At 39.6% G+C, this 23,881-nt stretch overlaps 1 protein-coding gene across 1 annotated transcript; it reads left to right on the forward strand.

Moving 5' to 3' along the window:
* The first annotated feature begins 855 nt into the window (after positions 1-855).
* Positions 856-23,056, forward strand: LOC101852376 (cytochrome P450 20A1). The gene is made up of 13 exons (XM_035972470.1): positions 856-983; positions 9,943-10,141; positions 11,282-11,285; positions 12,347-12,654; positions 14,540-14,612; positions 15,676-15,836; positions 16,501-16,582; positions 16,936-17,139; positions 19,797-19,920; positions 20,535-20,646; positions 21,566-21,630; positions 21,933-22,082; positions 22,715-23,056. Exons 1-13 carry the CDS (start codon positions 856-858, stop codon positions 22,815-22,817), a joined length of 1,713 nt encoding a protein of 570 aa, XP_035828363.1. The 3' UTR covers positions 22,818-23,056.
* Positions 23,057-23,881: the final 825 nt, after the last annotated feature.

Consider the following 23,881-nt stretch of genomic DNA (forward strand, 5'->3'; position numbering starts at 1 on the left):
CAGTCAAACCCCGCTATACCGCCTACCTTGGTACGAACATAAAGTTGGCGGTATTGCCATCTTGACAAATGATACACTAGTAAATATAATATATACTAGCCGAAATCAAAACGTGGCTAGCCAGTCTTGACTCAGCCGAAATCAAAACGTGGCTAGCCAGTCTTGACTCATCTGAATCTGTATTGAGCGATTGCCCTGTGCGGGGGTAAAACATGTAGATCTAGAGCTAGGTCCAGCTGAACTTTACTTGAAAGTTTTGCTCAACCAGAAGCTTAAAAACGTGTCAAGGACTGTTCACGTACAGGTTTTTGTTTTGTTTTGTTTTTTTTGTTTTTACGGGGTACTCTTCAGTCCTCAGGCCACCTCAGAACTAATAGGGGGTGCCCACATACGCAATCGCATCAGGTCGATCTGGTAATCGAGGCAAGCCAAATTGAGGGCGCAAAGAGTCCATCGTGGCCCAACCGATCGACTCGGTCGGTGACCTTCAAAAACAAACGGGTTTGTCTTCAGGCCCTCGAATCGCGTGATCGGGTGGTTTGCAGCCAATCACAACAAGGCGGAGTCACGTGTCCATGTTGACACTCGAAATCCGGAGGCGCCCTCTTTGAAAAAGTGTAGACTTTGCGAACAGAGTTACCCTACTTGTGAGAAGAAAAAAAAGCGGAACTAACAAACTGTGCTATTCCTATTCTTCTTCTGGAGAACAGAAATGTAGCTTCAAAATGAAGACTGCAGCACCATCTGAACCAATGCGCTGACTTTTGCAGACTCTTTTTTGGCCGAGTGAACTAGAGCTATCTACTTATAAACGATCTTTGATAATAGAAAGTTATCGATGTAATTATAGTAACCATGTTTAGGGGATTCCAGGCTGCTGCAGCACTGCAACAGGGAACTGGGGACTTGAGCCCTGAAGCCATTGAGGTTAAAGGTTTCTCTACTGTAACTTCCAGGACGTCGGGCACAATCGCGGCGGAGTTGTAGAGTGCGCTGGCGCCACCAGAAATCGACACAACCCCACGACCCGACCAGACCCGATCCGCTCTCGCTAGTGGGCACCCCCTACAACTACAACGCGTAGACTTGGCCGTGGATCTTTATACGGGGTGCCCACTACGGCTGGATCGGGCCGATCGCCTGAAACTGAAAACAAACACGTTTGTTTTGGAGGCGATCGAGTCGGGCGATCGGCCCGATCCCAGCCGTAGTGGGCACCCGGTATTACAATGCAAACGCTTCACGGGCGTCCACCGGCCGCCTTGTCATCGGGCTGAGATCTGGCGACGCTAAGTATTTTACTGACAGGTCAAGGTGGCGCAGTTCCTTTGTTGTTTTTTCAGGCCACTTTGAAATGTCATTCCATTTTTGTATGTTTTTTGTTTTGTTTTTGAAAAGTGTTTTACGGCGCTCGCAACTGCATAGGTCATATGAGCGCGCGGGACACACCTAATATTTTCAGTTGGTAGGAAATTTTGAATTTTGCCCGGGTGGCGGCCGAAGCCTACTCTTATCGATTTTAGACCACCAAGGGATCTTTAACGTGCGCAACTTGCACACGGGCCCTCCGAGATTTTCCGCCCTTGTCCGAGAAGGCTAGGTGTAGATCTTTCCTACCAGATCAGGGGTGTGGCAGAAAGACAGCAGTAAGGAGGAGCCAAGGAGTAGCAGTAGAAAGGCTGCAGAAAGAGTCAGGAGCCCAGAGGAGGGGGCAAAGGAGGTGAGGGGGTGGGGGCAGAAAGTGGAAATAAATCAGACAACAGAACATTGCAGAGAGCAGGAAAGGAGGTGAAAGGAGACAATTTTAGAGAAGACAATTTTTTGGTCGCTACCCGGATTCGAACCCGGGACCTTTGAATGAGAGGCCAACACCTTAACCTCTAGGCCACGAGAGCCACCCCCCCCCCCATTTATATATATATATATATATATATATATATATATATATATATATATATATAAACAAAACCAGAAAAGATTACTTTTGGAGCTGATTTTCTCGTAGGGGAAAGAAAATTACCTAAAGAAATATTGTATAATAAGCTAGCGTCTATTTGGTGTCTTCCTCGAGTTTAAATGTGTTGAAGTAGACAATATTAAGCAGAGATCTAAAGAGTCTCTGACAAAGTGTACTGAAGGAGCAATTTTGAAATCCTGATTTTATGGAAGCTTTACAAATTTACATGAAAATATTGCTTTTGATGGAAGATTTAACAAATATGAATGGTTCTATCAAGACATTTTTACCATTCCAGTGGCGTGATTTGCTTTTTTTAAATTAAAAAACGCATGTCCCTTGCTCTATGTGTTGTCACACGATTTCAGGAACATTCAGAAAACCAGTACAGTGGAAACCTGATATAACAGGGATGGTGGGAGTAGAGAAAATGTCCTGTTATATCCGATCCCTGTTAAATCAGAAATGCTAGGAAAGTAAGCATTTGTGGACTAATCCAGATGTACTTATTCATGGGTAGTTTCCCTTGCCACAAGTACCCACGAACAGGGGTTTTGGCACCAACTTTCGCCTTGCCTCCTTAAACCACATCAGGAGAGCTTGGTCCACGACATCTGCATCGGGTAGTCTCATGTTCTTTCCATCCAGAGCAAACTTTCCATTGAAGTATGCTACCACTATCTTCTCTCTATCCTTGATAATGGTGTGAATCGACCCTTGTGGAATGTCGAACTGACGACAAATCTCTGCCTGTGGAGCTTGCTTTTTGTCAACAGCCTGGATTATTTCGTATTTGTGTCAATTGAAAGTGAAAGGCATTTTATCTAGCGCTTGACATCGTTGGTGACACATTATGCGTGCGTGTTGCTAGGTTTCAGGCCAGATCGATGTCTGCGGCACACCGCAGCCCTCTCTCGCTTCACACGCTGCGTGTGCCTGCAGTGGCATGGCTTGCGTGGGCTTGCTCCATCACTGCGTTACTCTGTTTCTCTGTCTCTCTGTCTCTCTGTCTCTCTCTTACGTTTTACTCATTGTTAACGAGCCTTTGTCCCTGCTATAACCGGTTGGGCTCCGATGCGGCCCTGTTATTACCGATAACTTTTAATAGAGACAAAGAGTAGGAAAAAACGGGGATTTTAAAAATCCCTGTTATTACCGGATCCCTGTTATTACCGGGCCTGTTATATATGGTTTCCACTGTATTATTTAATAATATTCAAATATTTAAGTGGATATGAAAGTACTACGCTTTTTGTGTCCCCTATCTTCTCAGTAATTTTTTTAAAAATCGTTGTCACACTGTTGCAAGAGATATGGTAGTTTTATTAAGTATGAATTTTGTTTGTTTGAGAAAGCTGACTTTAGAGGAGAGAGGATCTCTTTTTGTTGTTCCGCTGAATTCGTGTTTAAAATTTTGTAGCCAGGAACAATCGGAACATGCAGAGAGAAACAGTGTCACAAGGGACAAGTAGATACATGTAGGAAGCATGTTTCCAGTGAGAATTGATCCTTTCTAGTTATCTAGACTGTAAATTAGTCAGTTTCAAAGCAGACATGGCAACAAAGACAATGAAACATGTGGTCAAAAGGAAAATCCCCACTTAGAAGTGGGGTGTGATAACAACATGATTGTTCTCTGTAGCAAGTGACATGCTGGTTATCTGATTTCTATTAATTTGCATTCATGTTCATTATCCAATTTTTCTGTTTGTTTTTTTTTGAAATTTGGAACTACGTGATTATAATATTTTTGTTTCAGATTCAATTATTCAATTAATTCTTCTCGCATTTCTAATTTATGTTGTTACACTCTGAGGTGTCACAAGGGACATAGCAAGTAGGCTTTTCACAAAATATAAGTCAGTTTCTTGTAGAAAATATTGCTTCAACGCTTTTTTCCTTCCTAGTTTTAATTTAGTCTGTATTAAAGTTTCAAATGGTATCTTTTAATTAAAGTGTTACTTTGAAAGGTCCATAATCTCTTGTTATCACACAGCGTCTTAGTTTTTGCACAAGGGGCATGTGACTTGACATTATCAAACACTTGACAGTACTTCCGTTTGCAACACATTGTGAAATTAAAGCACTGCAGTAAGCCCAATACCTGGATGGAAAGTGCATAACTTTCCAAGGATGCTTCACCATCTGCTGGAAAACTTTGTCTGGCTCTCGATCCCTTTTGACATGTGTCAACACAGTTGCACCTTTTTCTTGCCTAAATGTGCAGTAAATGGTCCATACATTGCTTTCAAACTGAAATACCAAGCCCTATTCTTGTTACGAATGAGTAAATAATTAGAAATCACCTACTTCAATCGAAAATTTACCATTTTTATTGTTGTCACACGTCACAAGACACATCTCTAAAGAAGAATGAAACACCACCTCTTTTTTCAAAATCCGGGAAGCAAATATTATCTTTGGACTTCCATTTTAAGAAAATATAGCACACGACAATGTACCTAACTATATATAGTTAGCCCCAAAAACACAGAAATAGAAAGAAAATCAAGGGGGGTAAAAAAAAGAACATTAAAATAATTAACGTGGTTAGCTCTCCTGATGAATGAAAGTGGAAAGCAGAAAATCTTGCGTAATAATAATAATAAATAAGCCAAGCATTAATTTGTATAGAGCATGTCCCCACTCGAAGTCGAAAACAAGCTCTATGCGCTTTACACTAGGCCTATATGAAAACAAAAACAATAACACCATTTATTCTGCTTTTTGACACACCCCTTTAATTAATCATACATCCAGCAGTACTTCATTAAAAGGCTTTACTAGCTCAATGACATAATAATTATGTCTCGTTCTTTGTGGGTCAAGATGGCAAGACTTTTAACCAATCGCTGCTCACTACTCGGCCAGCACCTATAGATAGAACGTATTGCGGAGCATTAACCTAACGACAGCACGAGATTGTGTTTCTTTAAGCTGTTTTCATGAATTTTCCTCACTTCACCCAGGTGGGAATGGGTACCCAGCCAAAGGCAGCGAATGATCGTGCCAGGATGTTAGCGTTTTAGCGCCTGTATAATGACAGCTTGCACTGCATGTTTCCTAGGACTAGGAGGTTGAGATTGTTTTAGAATGCTTGCAGGAATGCTAGGGCAATAATATTATTATAAATCTTTAAAAGCTTGCTACTGAGCAGGGATGTGAGCCGTACAAATGACTGTTTTTATTATTATTTTTATTATTATTATTATTATTATTATTATTATTATTATTATTATTACCATCATCATCATCATCATCATCATCATCATCATCATCATTATTATTATTATTATTATTATTATTATTATTATTATTTTTAATATTTTCATAAACACTTTGTAATGTGTCCATTTACACAGACCGCCTGCCAAAGCCAGTGTTCCATGAGTTGACTACATGCACATTTCAGACTGTACCGTCTTGTCAGTATTAATGCTTATTTATGTAGTGCAAATACGAGTGTCATCATCGCTTGGGTCAGCCCAAAGAGCGTTTTTTCAAGTCAGACTTCCACTATTGAACAAACCATTTGCCTTGATAATGGGCGATGACCTTGGTGTGGTGTGGTAGATCTTTTACGGTGCGACAGACACAGTCATAGCCATTTAAGCAAGCAAAGACTGTGTTGATAAAAGATTTGGATGTGTGTATTGTTGGCTTCTTTTATTTTTTGTTTGTGTATGCTTACAATTTGGGCAGGCGCGGTTCGTCCATAGAGCACAGTCGTGCAGTGCCGCCCAATTTTTAAAAAATATTCTATTACGCAAAGCACCCACTAACATAAAATAAAAGAAGCAAGAAACAAGCCCTAGCCAAACATAATATCAAAACAAGGTCCGATCGTAGGCGCCGTAACTGTCATTTCTATGTCTATATCGCCGTAAAACATCTACTATGCCATGCCAAAGTCTACGCGCTTCAACTAAGCACAATAGGATATTCAACACTGGTAACCTGACCTATAAATCGCTCTTTTGATAATCCAAGCGATGACGACACTCGTAGCGAGTTTGGCGGTACATTAATATTAATAAGCCTGCACATCTCAAATGTGCTCCTGCCGAATAGTGCCGATACATAGCCCACAGTAAGCATTCTAAAAATAAACGCGATAGACTCTACGCTATTCAATGCCGAAAGTATGTGAGCCTCAGAGCAATCCAGCGGAGTGCTCAAGTGAATTGTGATTGGTTCATCGTCTTGCCGCTATTTTAAGTGACTCAGTGACCGTGAGCCTGGGGGAGGTGAACGTGACATACTTAAGTCACCGTCCTAATATGGGTTGTGCCTTTGAATGGTTTTGTAGTGGAGTGGTGAAAGTTATTACTAGAGTGTTCAGTTCTCATGCAGGAAGAACGAATTCGATGTTTCGCTGACAAACAGATTTTAAGTTCTTGAAATCAAAGCGGCAAGTAAAAAGAATGAAAATAAAAGCACGAGGACCTCCCTCACCAACCCAAAGATCCTAAAATTAAGCACCATCTCATTTACTATGCCCTTGACAATCTTCTGCCTGCGATAGCTTAATTGTGCACGCCCATTTTTTAGACCCACGAGCCGCCCCTGAATTTGGGGCAGCATTGCACGACTGTGCTCAATTAGCGAACTGTCTAATGTTATAGGCCTATAATATAGGCTCTCTCGCCCCTTCTTTCTACAGAGAGAGAGAGAGAGATATACAGAGACAGACAGACAGACAGACAGACAGACAGAGACACAGAGAGACAGACCGACAGGCAGACACAGAGAGAGAGACACAGACAGAGAGAGAGAAAGACACACACACACACACACACACACACACACACACACAGAGAGAGAGAGAGAGAGAGAGAGAGAGAGAGAGAGAGAGAGAGAGAGAGAGCGCGAGAGGGAGGGAGAGAGAGTTCTGACAGAAAAATATTTTCAACAACAATGCACAGGTGAAGCTTCAATAAAAATAAAAAATATTGTCACCAGCTGTCGAGTGTTACATAAACTTACTCTAGGTCTATGACTAACATGTAAAGACTAAGTCAGTGAGCCTCGCCGGTATAATAATATTGTAAAGTGGTGCTCCGGACAGCTGAATGGCAGGGCACACTCCATATTGCGTTGGACTGCTTGTACCAGGATGTTCGACTTCGTGACTTTAGCGATGACACTTTTTAGTGTTTTTCTTGTTGCCGTTCTGTGGTTCTACCAGGTACTTTTAATTTGGACGCGTGTACATAATGGCTTTAATAACGGTCCATTATCCTTAGCCGAGGTGACTATGTTATTATTATGTCAGTAGGATTGGACAGTTGTATCAGAGCAATATCTAAAGCTATGAGAATTGCTAAACTGAATGAATTAATAGAGACCTGACGTTGTAGAGCGTTAGCTGAAGTAGTTTTGTTAATTCAAAGTTGAAAATACAACTTTACTAACAGCATGATCATAATAAATTCACACCTAGATCTAGGTCCTAAAGCACTCAATAACTGATACTGAAATTTCTGACTCACAAAAAATAGACAACAAGTCGTGTATCCCGAAATTCTCTTTTGGACGCATTATTTAAACAATAGATTCTTTTGTTTGCACTCTACTTTCCTTCTAAAATTGTCTGTATGACGTCAGCGTTATAATGAGGTACCTCTGCGTTGACTCATATTGTTAGTTGGATTTTAATTTTTTGTCTTTAAATTTTACCGTCGGTTAGGTAAGCTATTAATAATAAATCAATGCCAATAGGGGAAAAAGAATCATTGGCACACTTGACTCTTATAATACGTTTCCGCTTATGCACATCTCTTTAAATGGGATCACTGAATTTCGATATTGTCGAATGCAGCTTTTTTACTTTCAGAGCTCAAAGAAAGTCACCACAATACCTGGCCTTGATCCAACAAGTAAAGAGTAAGTATATATTTACGACAGACGATGTTACGAATCATTCTCCCTTGTATAGCTAAAGACTGTCTAAATGTCATATATCATCCAGCATGCAGAGTTGCATTTTCCCCTTTTCAAAAGCTCGTCATCAATAACCTCCCACCCCAAAAAAAATTTTTTTTTAAATTAATAAATTTAAATTTTTTTATTTAAAAAAAATAAATAAATAAATAAATAAATAAATAAATAAAACTAAATCTAAATCAACAACAACCCAACAATAAGAAGAAAAAATCCGGGCGAAGTACCTGCTGGAGATGGATAGGAATATGACGTCTGTGGTCTAGTGGTTAAGTTGTTGGGCTTGCAACCGAAAGGTGGGGGGTTGAACCCAATCAGAGACCTACAGTGGAAACCTGATATAACAGGGATGGTGGGAGTAGAGAAAATGTCCTGTTATATACGATCCCTGTTAAATCAGATATGCAAGGAAAGTAAGCATTTGTGGACTAATCTAGCTGTACTTATTCATTGGTAGTTTCCTTTGCCACAAGTACCCACGAACAGGGGTTTTGGCACCAACTTTCTCCTTGCCTCCTTAAACTACATCAGAAGAGCTTGGTCCACAGCATCTGCTTCGGGTTGTCTCAACTTCTTTCGATACAGAGCAAACTTTCCATTGCAGTATGTTGCCACTATGTTGTCTCTATCCTTGATAATGGTGTGAACCGACTCTTGTGGAATGTCGAACTGACGACAAATCTCTGCCAGTGGAGCTTGCTTTTTGTCAACAGCCTGGATTGTTTCGTATTTTTTTTGTCAATTGAAAGGCATTTTCTCTTGCGCTTGACATCGTTGGTGACAATAGACACATTACGCGTGCGTGTTGCTAGGTTTCGGACTAGATCGAGGTCTGCAGCACACCGCAGCCCTCTCTCGCTTCACACGCTGCGTGTGCTTGCAGTCCCTGCATTACTCTCTCTCTCTCTCTCTCTCTCTCTCTCTCTCTCTCTCTCTCTCTCTCTCTCTCTCTCTCTCTCTCTCTCTCTCTCTCTCTCTCTCTCTTACTTTTACACATCGTTAACGAGCCTTTGTCCCTGCTATAACCGGTTGGACTGCGATGAGGCCCTGTTATTGCCGATAACTTTTAATAGAGACAAAGAGTAGAAATAAACGGGGATTTAAAAAATCCCTGTTATTACCGGATCCCTGTTATTACCGGGCCTGTTATATATGGTTTCCACTGTATTTCTTTTCTTTCCTTTTGAAAGTTAGTTTGCACGGATTTTCCCCACTTCACCCAAGTAAGAATGGGTACCTGGCTATAAACAGCGAAAGATCTATTCAGCTTGTTTGCCCAATCAGCTGCTTGCACTGTACTTTTCCCGAGAGGCCTAGAATGTTCCTCGATGTTCTGGGGTCTGCTTGGGTGTTAATATTAATTGTAAAAGGCGTATAGCTTGCTATGGAGCGAGGATATGTACTATACACATGATAGTTGTTAGTTATATATTTATTTTGATATACTATTTAGATTATTGTTAAGGGCCAAAATACATGTACCTGTAGTATTTAACTGACAAGGTAGTCATGAAACCAGAATAAAATGAGCAGCGGCCAAGATGCTCTAGGACACGACATGCCATTGACAAATTAATTCTATTGTTGTCATTAGTGGTTTCTAAAGAGGACTTTAGAGAGAAATGAAGATATATCGTTGGTGTGTAGAGTTGATGATCATTGTGAAAAAGATTATCCTGTTCCTGTTACTTGTGGAAAGAGCGGGGCGCACAGGGAAGTGGTTGCTGATGCAGCATAATATAATAAGTAATAAGAGTGAGTAATGAGCTGCAAACATCATGTTTATATCTAAGCGATCAAATAGCTTAGAAATATATATTAAGGCGTTCCTTTTCTGGCTGGAAGTTCATACGAGTATAAGCACTGATTTAATGGAAAAGTAACCATGCGAGGAATATATAGGTCAGTTACACAACACATGTTTTTATAGAGAAATATTGCCAGTGCTAGCTTTTTTTTTACATACTACAGATGTATCTGAAGGAAATACACACGCTGAGGGGCACAGCTGCTCTATCATGGAGAAATTTATTTTTCCCCAGAGATGGCAACTTCAGTGATATCGCTCGAGCAGGCAGTCTGCATGAGTTTCTGCTTGACCTACATAACCAGCTTGGAGACATTGCTGGTTTCTGGTGGGGACAGACCTATGTGGTCAGCATTGCTTCACCTGAACTGTTCAAAGCCCATGCCCATGTGTTTGACAGACCGGGTACGCCTTTTATGCAGAAAGTTCAAATTGTCTTTTTTTCTATAGAAGAACTAATTGTCAATAACGTATACTAACCTGCAAAAGAAAAGCATAATTAATTTTACAGTACCAAAATTGTAAATATATTGCACTAGGTTATTCGATTGGCCCGTTAATAACAATGCAATGAATTCATTGACCACTTAGGCAGTGAACAAGAAATATTCGAAGAGTGCAGCAGGGGAGCCGTTGTAACTTCACATCACCGCCAGCTAACTACAGTTAATTAAACAATCGCGAACTAAAATAGATTGGCGATGGAGACAAGTACTCCTCTTTTGGCGAGAGCACATTTGTCTTGGATCCTGCAATTGGTCGTATTCGTGCATGGCGCAGGGGCAGATAACACTTTTCCTAGAACGTCTTCTTGGAAACAAACACCTGGGGAGATGAAAGTGTTGCCATTTAGGAGGGGTTGGGAGAGGGGGGGGGCATTGCTTTAACGTTGGTCAACGGCACATAAGTAGTGTCACTGCTCTACTGTACATCACGCAGATCTTGATGTCCCTGGTGACGCCTCATATTCACACAACATCGGAACGTCTTCCAGTATGATTTCACAAGACCCCATTCTGCTTGTGTCATACACGACTTTCTGAGGCAGAGTAACATTCGCTTGCTGCCCCATCGAGCTCGCCGATCGGAATTGAACCCCAAATGAGCATCCTTGGGACACCTTTACAGGGACAACTCAACCGTATGCACAAGTTGTAACAAACAGCAGCACAGTTGGGCGGGGCGTCACCTAGTTGTGGGGACAAACTTAAAATAGGTACTTAAACTAAATAATAAACTCTGTGCTTCACAGATGTGCAGCATGCAGTAGAAATCGGGGCCAGACTTTGTGAACCAAGGTCGAGGTCTCACACTGAACACATTGACGTCCAAAGTACTCAGTATTATTCCCCAAGTGATGCCACATCTCACTAGCAACTTTTTTTTTTTACCGATCAAATTATTTTGAACTTGAGAGCAATACTTCTTGCCTTTTTAATAGGCCTAATTTGTGTATAGTGTATTCGTGTTTCTTTTGCCGGTCAGTATATATTTGTTTAGGATATATATTTCCAACTAACCTATTTTCACGTCTGTGACATTCATGGAAAGACAAAGCGTATCTTTTTCTCCAGGGATGTGAGCTACATAAATATTGTATAAAAGGACTGTGACTACAGTACATTCCAAATGTTGATAAATAATTTGGATGCAGGGGAAGAGAAGGTACAGATTTGCATCGTATTATTGATGTCTATTTTAATTGCACTGATATTTTCATATAGACGTTCAGATGACAAATTCTAGGAAGAAATTTAATAAGCCGTATAGAATATATACAAATATATGACAAAATACATGTATATGACATTTTTATACTAATGCGAGTTCAAACCCTCGGTATCCCTGCATCAGGCGAGAGTAGGCTACAAAATGTGAAACTGTTGTCATTTAATTAGTGTGTTTCGTTTACTGTATCAGAGAGGACAGACTGATTTCCCACGAAACTATGGTATTTTCTGTAATTTTGTTACGGCATCTAGGCAAAACAAGCAAATTGGATCCTTACTTCATCTTACTTATCAGAAGTAGTTGTTCTCATACGTCAAAATAATTTTCTCTGCAGTGTTTGGATTGTCACGACAAAGTAAGATATATACGTAAAAATCTATATAACATTATTGTTTATGGGGCTTTTTTCTTCAAAGTTTACTTTTTGAAACAACTAAGACAGAATAATAAACTTTGTAAGAGGAACATTAAATTTCTTACTAGAATGTTGATCATATTCTAAAATATAATAATATGTGATGCACTGTGGTGAAATCAGGCGCTCGTCAAAATAATGAAGTAAAAGTTTAAAAAATTGGCATTTTTTGGGCCGATGGGCAATTTTTTTCTAATTTTCTTTGTTGTTGTTGGTTTTTTTTTTTAGCTTAATACCCTTTATGTCCATTTTAAAACACATTGTTGTGTGGATTTTACTGAAAAACATTGATTTAAGGCTAAAAAATGTAAATTTTCAGTTTCCAAGAACTCTCAGGCTATGGAAGTCATCAAACTTTGGAGGCCTTTTTCTCGCTAATTTTACTTCTGAAACCACACGAGCTTGACCTCCTTCCGTCGCAAATATTTCGACTTCTATTCAAAATAGATGAATATTTCGTTCACATAAAGGAAGGCAAAAAACAGGCTTTAAGATAATACCAATAACCCCGTATGCCCCAAAACTGACGAGCGCCTGATTCCACCACGTCGAGACACATATATTCTCTTGAATGAATTTTTTCATGTTTCAGGTGAACTTTTTAAGTTTGTGGAAGCACTGTTTGGTAGCTATTCCTTGCAGTATGCCAACGGTCCTGAAGGATGGAGAAGAAGACAGGAGTACAGCCGCCCATTTTCTCACGAAAGACTCAAGAAATACTTACCCGCATTTCAAGAGGTAAATCGGTTTTCCCAAGAGAAAGCAAACAGCTGGAAAAGGGACTTTTCTCTCATGTTCAGTGTATTTTGATTGTATACCGGTATACTGTCCGCAATAAAATACCAAAACAGAGGTCAGGAAAGAATGAGGCCTGCAGTGTGGCAAGGAGAAAGTCACCAACGAACGAACACGGTCCTGGTGACAGGTGACAGGTGATACTGTGGGCATTGGTTTACCATACTTTCACTTTGTTTTAAAGAGTATTATTTTGGCTTGCTCATTTTTTTTATTTCACGCTGTTGCTTTGGAGTAATGAGGAGAGTTGTGTACATTCTCAATTGGAGTAAAATATATATAGTCTTTAATGTCCTCTCTCACTTGTTTCGTGAGTTGTTTATTTTCTAATGGTATTGTCAGACCATGGGCTATTCTGGAACGTTGGGCAAGCCTTCGATCCATTTTCATCAAAAATATTTTTTTATCCACATTTTGTCCCATGCCTTCATCTCCTGAAGGCTATAATTTACGCCGTTTGTCTTATCACAGTACCGTGAATGGCGGGCAAACATAACGTTATAACATTCCAAATGTCCTGTAGCATAATAAGGAGATTGATAACGGTAGCACCGGCGTAAGGAAAAATTTGCTGTCTCTGGGAACAAAAGAAATTTCTCCATGATAGAGTAGCAGTGCCTCTTAGCGTGAGTATGTCCTTCGGATATTTATATTTTTTAAAGTGAGTAGTGACAGCGTTTTGTATAAAAATATGTGTTGTTCAAATGGCTTATCTATGCTTCGCCCATTTACTTTTCCATTAAATTAGTGCTAATACTCGTATGATCTTTCCAGCCTTAGAAGAAACACCATAATATATATTTCTAAGCCATATAAACATGGCGTTTGCTGGTCGTGAGTGACTCCTATTACTTATTATATTATGTTGAATCAGTAACCGCTTCCCTGTGAGCCCAGCTCTTTCCACAAGTAACAGGAACAGGATAATCCTTTTCACAATAATCATCAACTCTACACATCCACGATATATCTTCATTTCTCTATCTGAAGCCCTCTTTAGAAATCACTAATGACTACAATAGAAATACAGTGGAAACCATATATAACAGGCCCGGTAATAACAGGGATCGGGTAATAACAGGGATGTTTAAAATCCCCGTTTTTTTCCTACTCTTTGTCTCTACTAAAAGTTATCGGCAATAACAGGGCCTGATCGGAGCCCAGCCGGTTATAGCAGGGACAAAGGCTCCTTAACAATGTGTAAAAAGTAAGAGAGAGAGAGAGAGAGAGAGAGAGAGAGAGAGAGAGAGAGAGAGAGAGAGGGACAGAGAGAGAGAGAGAGAGAGAGAAAGTGAGAGAGAGAAAGAAAGAGAGAGAGGACGACAGGTCAGCCTAGATCTAAGCCTACTTCTTTCATTATGGTCACCAACGATGTCAAGCGCAAGAGAAAATGCCTTTCAATTGACAAAAATACGAAAAATAAACCAGACTGTTAACGAAAAGTAAGCTCTATTGGCAGAGATTTGTCGTCAGTTCGACATTCCAAAGGGGTCGATTCCCACCATTATCAAGGATAGAGAGAAGATAGTGGCAGCATACTCCTAAGGAAAGTTTACTCTGGATCGAAAGAAGATGAGACTACCCGATGCAGATGCTGTGGACCAAGCTTTTCTGATGTGGTTTAAGGAGGCAAGGAGAAAGTCGGTGCCAAAACCCCTGTTCGTGGGTACTTGTGACAAAGGAAACTACCCATGAATAAGTACAGCTAGATTAGTCCACACATGCTTACTTTCCTTGCATTTCGGATTTAACAGGGATCGGATATAACATGACTTTTTCTCTACTCCCACCATCCCTGTTATATCAGGTTTCCACTGTACTTACCCTTGGCTTTGTCTTGTCATGGAGCAAAACTCGGCTTTTGTTATAAACCCAAGCCTGCCTTTTGTAGGGGATGGAGAGTCAACACATTTATGTTGACACTGGGGAATCGCCGGTAGAGGCAGAAGTGATAAACATCCTTGGTGAGATGGGGCACCCTAGGATTCTTTTCTTCCCCCCCAAATAAACAGTCGTCGAAAAGTAGCGCCTTTTGCTATTGTGCTTTTACTCAGAGGTCCAAGCTCAACTAGCAAAGAAGCATTCTCCCTTGTTTGTTACGGTACATTGTCTGGTTTAAGCCTTCTAGTTCTTTTCTCTCAAAAGAAAAAAATGTTGAAAAGAAAGAAGCAGGAATATGAGACAGATTAGATTCCCACTGAAGGGGTTTGTCTAGGCAAAGAGCATAGCGCAAACAGAGGACTGGTAGTGGTAGGTTTTGTTTCATCTTCCTTGTAGTGCAGCACCTACTTTTTCATGGTGCTTCTACATCACAGAGTTATTGAGCAGGTCGTTTTGCATTGATGAGCTATCAGCCCTTAGCCATTATCTAGAGCAATGTCGGTTAGAACAGAAAAATCACTTGAAGGCGAGAGTGACTATAATTGAACAAAAAACCTCTGTGAAACGCTCCGTCACTCATCATCTCATAAAGGAGGGGCTCTAAAAGGTGCTTGATTTATTTGAAGAAAAGGTGAACAATTATATAGTTTATAATGAGTGAAAGAGGGGCCTATTTCTTTATTCTGAACATAATATATAACTATACACCTCTACTGCGTACCTGCACCTTTGTAGAAAGATTGAAATCAAAGGGTTTTCTTTTTGCTTCCACATGTCGTTTGCCCGTTCACACACCGTATCATAGGCTACACCGGGACCTGGGAATAACATGAATTACTATTTGTAACATTTCCTTTCTATTTGTAAAGCTACTACTCTGGCTGTTCTGGAAGACGTTTCACGTGCTTCCGTTGTTTTCAATAAATCCTTTTTCTTTGGTACCTTGTAAGGAGTAAAATGTTTTAAATAGTATACTCCGAGACACATATCGGCGCTAATAGATAGATTGGTACATCCATGGCATTTAATTTGTCAGGCTCATTGTCCACTTTTAATACACAGACTAGCATTCACCAGCAAAAATTATTTGTTCGTGTCCTAGGATTCAATGTTTCTGGTATATTTTTCTCTTTGCGTGTCAAACAGCAGAAAACGTGGAGAAGAAGTGGTGCAAAGGTGAGAGTGACCCCATACCAGTTGGTGAGGACATGGCATCATTTTCAATTCGTTCGACTTTGTCAACTCTGATGGGAGACAGTTTCCTTGATGAGAAACTGGTGCAGAGTGTCATTAAAGCCTACAAAACGGTATGAGTACTTTTATAAATTTTTGTAGACAATATCACGTCTGAGTAAAGGAAATAAGTAGATTGCATTCATAAAAACCAAGCTTTTGCATTTGAGAGCTGAAGGATCACGGATTAATTGGTTGTTGCTGTTTTTAAAAATCTTCCTCACTGTAGCTGATGTGAATATGGTACCCGCTTTCATCATAGGGTGCACCTGAGATTGTGGATGGCAGAAAGATAGTTTAGAGTGTCTTTTTACATTTTCAAAATATAGGGCTGAGCTTAAGCAAAAATAAAATCCTTAAAGTTTCGTTTGATGCATGTTCTTCTATAACAACGTTTCCCTTCTAAAACCTTCCAAGTAAAAAGCATGAAATTAGTTGTGGGGTAAAAACACATGCATAAATCGAGTACAGTTAATAATATCATATAGGTGCCTATTTGAACATCTGCCGTGTTGCAATGGCTAGAAAGCTATTTATCCGCTGTTTAAAAAACCCACGTTTGTCTTATGGCAACGTTGAATTATGAACCACTAAAACTGACTACATGTATATGACTGGATTTCCTTATCGTTCTTTAACCAAACGACCTGTTTTCACCATTGCAATAAAACTGACTTGGTTGCATCAGTGCGATCGTAAAATGGTATGATCGTTGACTGGTATTTTTATAACTGTCAGGTATGGATTGAGCTGGAGCGCCGTCTAACAGACTCCGTCCCTCCTGATGAGAACGATTCAAGAGAAAAGCTCTTCTCTGAAGGTAGCCTACAGTACAAGTGACACCCATCCCTTCCCATTCTTTATACCCATAAAATTGTGTTGATGTCTGTCTACTATGCGTTAGTTAATGACTTGGTTGGGGGGGGGGGATTAGAAAGAGAATGCCTCTTACTTGATCAGGCAAGACATATTAATATTTTTCGGGAGCTCTAGACTAATCAAGAATCATGAACAATGGAATGTAGATGGTCGTTATGATTGTGTGCCAGATGTATAAATACTGGGTAAGGGTAGGGTCGGTGTGGAATGGGAAAAATCGGCTAGGCTTTAAACATGACAAGATCGTAAGATAAAAATGTGATTAGGAAGCGTAATTCTACCATGTGTTTTGATAATGGTTTCGACTTTTTTCCTCTGTCTTAGCTCTCCAGCATCTGCACACGACTGTGAAGGAGGTTGTAGAACACCGACAGGAGAACAAACTCCTAGACCAGCAGCTTCTGATTGATGTCATCCTGCAGTATACGACAGATGAGGATATGCTCATTTCTGACATTATACTTTTTATGGTTGCATCTTTCCACACATCTGCCAACTGTTAGTAGTTGTGTCATTTCTGAACGTGTTTATTAGTCTACGTTTCTCCTTCTCTACATTTAGTTGTACTTTTCGTATCAGTTTATGTTTTATTGATATGTAGGTGGTTGGCGGGTTCTCTGGTGTGGTTTGCTTCTTCTTTCCTGTCAAACATCTGTCGTCCTTATCTCTCCTCCTTTTTGTGTTTGTTACTCTCTTGTACGGTAATACGTGTCTCTAATCCTTTTTGTATTGCAAGTGCCGTAAAACTGTTACTGAAACAAACAGTTTATTGATATGATTGACTGTGGTACAAGCAAGAGAAGGAGAGGAGGGATGATGGGCGGTTATTCCATAGCATGGAAGTTTCCATAACAGAGCTCTCCATCTGCGTGGCTCAATGTATCTGGGATAGCATTACGATCAGACTTTTTAAAATTTAGCCTGTTGTGTTGACAGCCCAATAGGATCGTCTTATAATGGTATGTGCCATTTGAGAAAGCATATCTGCTTTTCGTATGTAGTTGATTACGGACCCCTCGCTGTTCTTACTAATGCTGCATGGAAAGTCCTCGTTTTTTCAAAGGGCTTTTGTATTGGATGATTACATACGCAGTCATCATATAATATAGAAAAAGACTGAAAATGCTAGCTCAAATTTTTAACAGAATTATTCATTTCACGAGGACTTTAAAAAGTAAATAAGGTAAAAATAGTCGTCAAGCAATCTCATATTACAATTTGTAAACATGTGCAAAACACAACACATACTAGTTCTTCTTTTTTTCCAAAGTACCAGTCCCACCATAACCAGCACACGTATATCTGTGATGTCACATTGCACACGCGGCACTCAGTTTGATAAAAGTTTTACGGCGCTCGCAACTACATAGAGGAGTGAACAAAGCTATTAGTGCATGGAGTTGTACGGTTTTTACATGCAGAAGGAAAGAATCCCTCATAAGGTGTACATTACGAAAATAGTACAAAGTGTGAAAAAAGGTATATCCCTGTTTAGTTTGTTTAAGACTAAAGAGTCAAATCTGGAAGATGAGTCACACGCTGAAAGAAACTTGGGTGTCTGAGCAAGGGCATTAAACTTCGACCCAACACGTCATTCTCCACATGAAGAATCTGACTAAGGACTGGATAAATACGTATGGCTGGAAGAAATTGCTACATCTTCCATAGAGTCCATCAGGATTTCATCTCTTTTATGCCTGTAAAGCAACATATGTTATGAAAAGGCTTTGCAGATGAAACTGGCGTTATGCAGAAGTTCCTGATTTGCTGCATTCTTTTGAGCTGAATGCTTTCAAGAAGAGCATCTCTACTTTGATGAGCTGCTGTGGGGAAGTGTATAAATGTTTTAGGAGAATTTGTTGAAAGGAAGCTGGATGGTGTTACTACGTTATTTGTAACTTTCGATCCGGACGCCTATTTTTTATAGATAATATAACCCACTTTTTTTCGGTACCATAATCCTCGGTATGCTGTTGTATTAGCTCTCATTTCAGGACAATGGGATCTGCTGCAGGTGGTCGGTCCGTTCTCTTCAGCGGATGCTGCTTTTACTTCTAATTGTGCCTTGTTTGCTACTGTTCTAATCTGCTTCCTGACAAAACAAAAAGTGACTTAGCTTTCGCTACTCAAAAACTCAACTACGATTTGAGTTCTGCAATTATGTTCAAGTGGTGTGTCATGTCCTTTTGCACCAACTTCATCAAAATCAGCATTTAAAATCTGCCTTACTCTTGTTACAATGTGCGTCGTTACTTGGTATCACGATTTTCTTTAGTTGTGGGTGCCCCCGGGTTCAATCGCCAATGAGTCGTTCTTTACCTGCAGTTGTTTAGGAAGTTTTAACAGCTTTCTACCTATTAACCCGCCGTACCGTAGATAATATGTGTCACGACGCAGTGGAATCAGGTTCTGGTCAGTTTTTGGGCATATGCAGTTATTGGTATGGTCTTAAAGCTTGTTCATTTGTCTTGCTTTCAATTTTAAAAATTAACCATATGTCCTCAATAGAAGTCGAGATACTCCAACTGAAGGAGGTGGGGGTCGCCTGATTTCAGAGGAAAAAGTAGAGAGAAAATGGCCCCCAAAGTTTGATGAATTCTACAGCTGGAGAGCTACAGGAACTGAAAATGTATATATTTTGCAACTTTAATCAACGTCTTTCAATATAAAACCGACACAGAAATGTGTTTTTAAATGGAGAGAAAAGACGTTTAGCCAAAAAACACTTTTAAAAAAAAAGAAGAAAATTGCCGAACCGATGGAAAATCGACAGTACGAGCGCCTGAAGATATACACGCTGCCTCACATATGTACATTAAATTCAGCGGTTCATCCTCTTTAATAATCACATTAAACGGGGCGCTAAAAACACTATTACCAATAATTTTTTAATGTTCTTCTTAAACCAGGGTATTGCATTGGAAAATAGGCAAAAGGAAAAAAATGTGCTAGAAATTGTTCTTAGAATTCAGTTAAATAACACATTTTAATGTTATCATGTTTGGCAATAGACTTCTTTGCTTAGTCTTACCGAACTTGAGCAATGACTTTTGAGCGCACTTTGATTCTCTCTACATACCACTTTGCCTGTGACCTTCTGTCTCATGTAACCTTACTAAAGTAAAGAAAAACTAATGTACTTGGTGTTTCACCAGTGTTGACATGGGCCATGTATTTCCTGGCCACTCACCCTGACGTTCAGAGCAAGCTGCACTCGGAGATTGTCCAAGTCTTGGGCCAGAAAGGCGCCGTGACAGATTCCAACTTCGGCCAGCTTCGGTACCGTTTTATTATTATTATAGCTTGTTGTTTTAATAGTATCAGAGTAATGAAATACTTTTAGGACATGAATGGAAGCGATTTTTTAAAGTGGCACATTTTGATCACCCGAAAGTTACGTTTTTACTGTTTTGAATGCTGTGTAATGCAAATAGTTTTTTGGTATTTAAATTAATGAATGGAGAACATTGATGGCCGATGTTTGCCGAAGATATGGCACTTGATGATGATGATGATGATGATGATGATGATCATGATGATGATGATCATGATGATGATCATAATGATGATGATGATGATGATAATGATGATGATGATGATGATGATGATGATGATGATGATATCATGATGATGATCATGATGATCATGATCATTGTATAAAGAAGGTATTAAGGTATTGAGAAAGCATATCATGATCATGATGATATTATATATAAATCGATTTTCCATCCTTGAGACTATCTCCTTTCGAATTGCACTCTCTGCGACTGTGTTGATTACGAGTAACCTAAAATGTAAAGGAAAAACAATCATCTATATTTGCCTGCACGAAATATGGCCGTTATTCTGCCTTTATTTTAATTCTTTCTTTTTAAATATGATTTCTATAACAGGTACCTCCAGCAGGTACTCCAGGAAACGCTGCGCTGTGCTGTTGTGTCTCCGTGGGGCGCCCGGGTCCAGGACGTCGACTCTGTGCTTGGTGGACACAAAGTTCCCAAAAATGTAAGACTGGAATGTTATTTGCATTTGTCCATCAGTGTTTCCCTATAAGAGACCTGAGTAGAACTGGGACACCAAGTCATGTGAACCTTTCAAATGAAGGGTTTCACGATAAATGTCTGTTTTAACGTTACACTTGGATTGTAATTTCTTTCTTTGAATGTAAGTGTTTTGACACAACGATTGACAAAATTTAGACCATTTGGGAAGCGGGCTTCTCACCTTGCCTGTCAGGCCCACCTCAGCTGAGAGGGATACCACGACTTAGCAGAAAAATTGAGATATTCGGTAACAATTTCTCCCCACTCGGTAATCGAACTCTGGTCTCCTGCGTGCTACAGCCGGTATATTGTAATCGAAAGCTTTTGCATTTAATTCCCTTGATGACGGAGTAAAACATTATATTCTTTGGAAACTAATTACCAATTCTATATCCCCTAGTTCACCCATCTGGAAATGTATACTTGGTTATTGGGTGTAACAGACAGTGTCTATGCAAAAGATTTGCTACAGGTATGTGACTAAACAATCTGAAACTCTGTATTTTACATCGGGGCTGATGTGGTAAATCGCAAGCAATGTCTAGAAGACTTATCTTGAAGTAATAAAGCATTTTTTGGCTAGTGTACATTGTTATGCTCCTTACATGTACTTTATTCTAGTTTATGCATGTCATTACTGAGCAAACAGCTGATGTATCCGACTGTCTGGGATGACAGAAAAAAGCTAAACACTTCTGCGGGCGATCGCTACGTAACAGTAAGTTTATAATGGGATTAAGCATCAGGGTCACCATGTGCGAACCCGACAGTTGCAACGATGGCAATGTATTTCAATCTATGTCAATTTAAGAAAGAAAAATTAAATCACCTCTGAGTACCAAGTCAGTTCTAACTCATTTCTCTCTGTTTGTGTCTTTCAGACCCCAGTGATTCACGCTCTTGGTGTCGTCTTGCAGAATGAAAAGCTGTGGCCTCTTCCAAAAAGGTAGTTACGTTTTAACGTATCCTTTGGTTAGTAAATCAAGCTTCTTCCGCTACATGTATCTGTTTCCAGCACCTCATATTCAACCGACGAAATCATGAATAAGTAGACAGTCTTTCCAGCTTTGGTAGTTGCCTTGAAACTGTTGTTTTGTTTTTAGCTAACATGTTATTAATTTTGTAGAGCTTTATTAGTGAAAAGAAGACTCGTCTGTTCGCAGAAAGAAGTATCATGTCTGAATGTTTAATCATATTATTATTATTTTTTTGGTTGTATTATATTTTGTCTCGTCCTGTCTGTTGCAGGTTTGACCCTGATCGCTTCAGTACTGAAAATAGCAAGGATCAACCGACATATGCATTTTCCCCGTTTGGATTTGCTGGCAAAAGAACTTGCCCAGGATATAAATTCGCCAACAGAGGAAGCACTGTGTTGATAGCCACTCTTATCAAGAAGTAAGTACGATAGGGACCTTGATTGGCCTTGGTCAGGTTTTTTGCTTCTTTGCTTTTGTTTTCTGTTCAGATCGGGGTAGGGATGAGGGGATGGTGAGAGGAGGAGCATTTGAGTAACAAAATGAATGTTTGTCAGTGTAATGTCTAGTATATACTTTGTTTTTGTCACACTTTGAGTAAAACTGATACAACGAAGGGAATTTTTGTCTATGCTTTCACTCTGTAGGACTACAGTTAACATTGAATTTTGTTTTGTTTACATTTTAAAGAAAAATGACGCAGCCCTTGTTATTAATAAAACTCAGTATTATTGAGATTCGTGAAATGGTGTAGGTTAAACGCCCCCTTCAATACTATTAGGTTATTTAACAGGCGGGACCTCGGAGTTTAACGACCATCTCCGATGGCACCGAGCCAAATGTGAATTCGTTTAAAGCACGCAATGTGACAACGTCGGAGAGAACTGAGGCTCGGGTACCCGAACCCGCAATTTCACGATTATATTACGGGTCCTGTAGCCTAAACACAAAACTGCCGATGCCACTCATTCTTCAGGGAATGACTAACAAGAAACTCCCTTTGACTCTTTCTGGACCTTACTCTAGTCTTGCACTTTTTTTTTTTTTTTACAGGTTTGAGGTGAGCATGTGGAGTGACCAGGTGGTGAAGCCTGTCTTTGGTTTAGTCACCCGTCCACATGAAGAAATCTTGCTCAAGGTGTCCAGAAGGAAATGAACAGACTGGCAGCGAAAATTTTGCTCGTCAAACTTACAGCTGATGTTTTTGTGTTTGTGTTAGTACAGGTACTTTTTAAAAGAATGTCTACTTTCCTTCCTGGCTCAAAATGGCGTTTGTATTGTCAGTTCTCCTGAATACCAAGGCCCTATCCTATAGCTCTGCTGCTGCAAGTATTTCGACAATTTAAAAAAACATTCATGTTTTAAATAAAGAGTTGTTATCAACAAAAAAGCCCATGAACCTTGTTTGTTTGTTTGGCTGTTTGTTTGGGTTTTTTTGTGTTTTTTGTGTGTTGTTTTTGTTGTTTTGTTGTTGCTAGTTTTATTTGATTGGGAGGGGGGTAATTATATTAGCTTTACAGTAAGCCTACTTTTGATACAGCATCCCGTTTGAATTCAAATGATCTTGTTTGAAAAGTACTGTAAGAAAAAACAGATTTTCCTGAACACCAGCTGGGTCCGACTATGTCAGTGCAGGATTTCTGAGGAATTCACGACATCAAAATATTATCTTTTTCAAAAAAGATAGTTTACGTTTCTATTTGAGGCCTTCGAAAGGCAGTAAACTACGCTGCTTTAAATTTGGGGGGAAGGGAGGGGGGGGGGGGGGGGTAAGCAATGAAATATAAGCGCATGTCTTAGAATCTAGGATCTGTGTATAATAATATATACATTGTGTATTATGCAGTTATGAGCTCAGTGCAGTAAATGACGACTTGCGGTGTTTAACACGTCATAGTATTTGAATCGAGCGATTTATTCAAGTAACACATAATGTTTGGAATACACAGTCTAGAGTTTTATACTATAGCTTAATTTATACGTTTATTTTTTATGATGCATGGAATTTTTGTGTTTGTGACAAGTGTTTTTGTTATTTGTTTGTTTGTTTTTTCTTCTTCATTTTGGACCCTTCGTCTATATTTCTACTTTAAACTGTTTCATACACTTAATCTAACTTTGTGGTGTGTCAGCAGTATCGTAATAAAATTCACTTTAATAAGTTTTGGGGGTTTTTTTTCACAATAATTATTTCACTTTTTCACAGTTTTTTTGGAGATA

This window comes from Aplysia californica, unplaced genomic scaffold (assembly GCF_000002075.1).
Source record: "Aplysia californica isolate F4 #8 unplaced genomic scaffold, AplCal3.0 scaffold00022, whole genome shotgun sequence".
In the NCBI taxonomy this organism is placed as follows: domain Eukaryota; kingdom Metazoa; phylum Mollusca; class Gastropoda; order Aplysiida; family Aplysiidae; genus Aplysia; species Aplysia californica.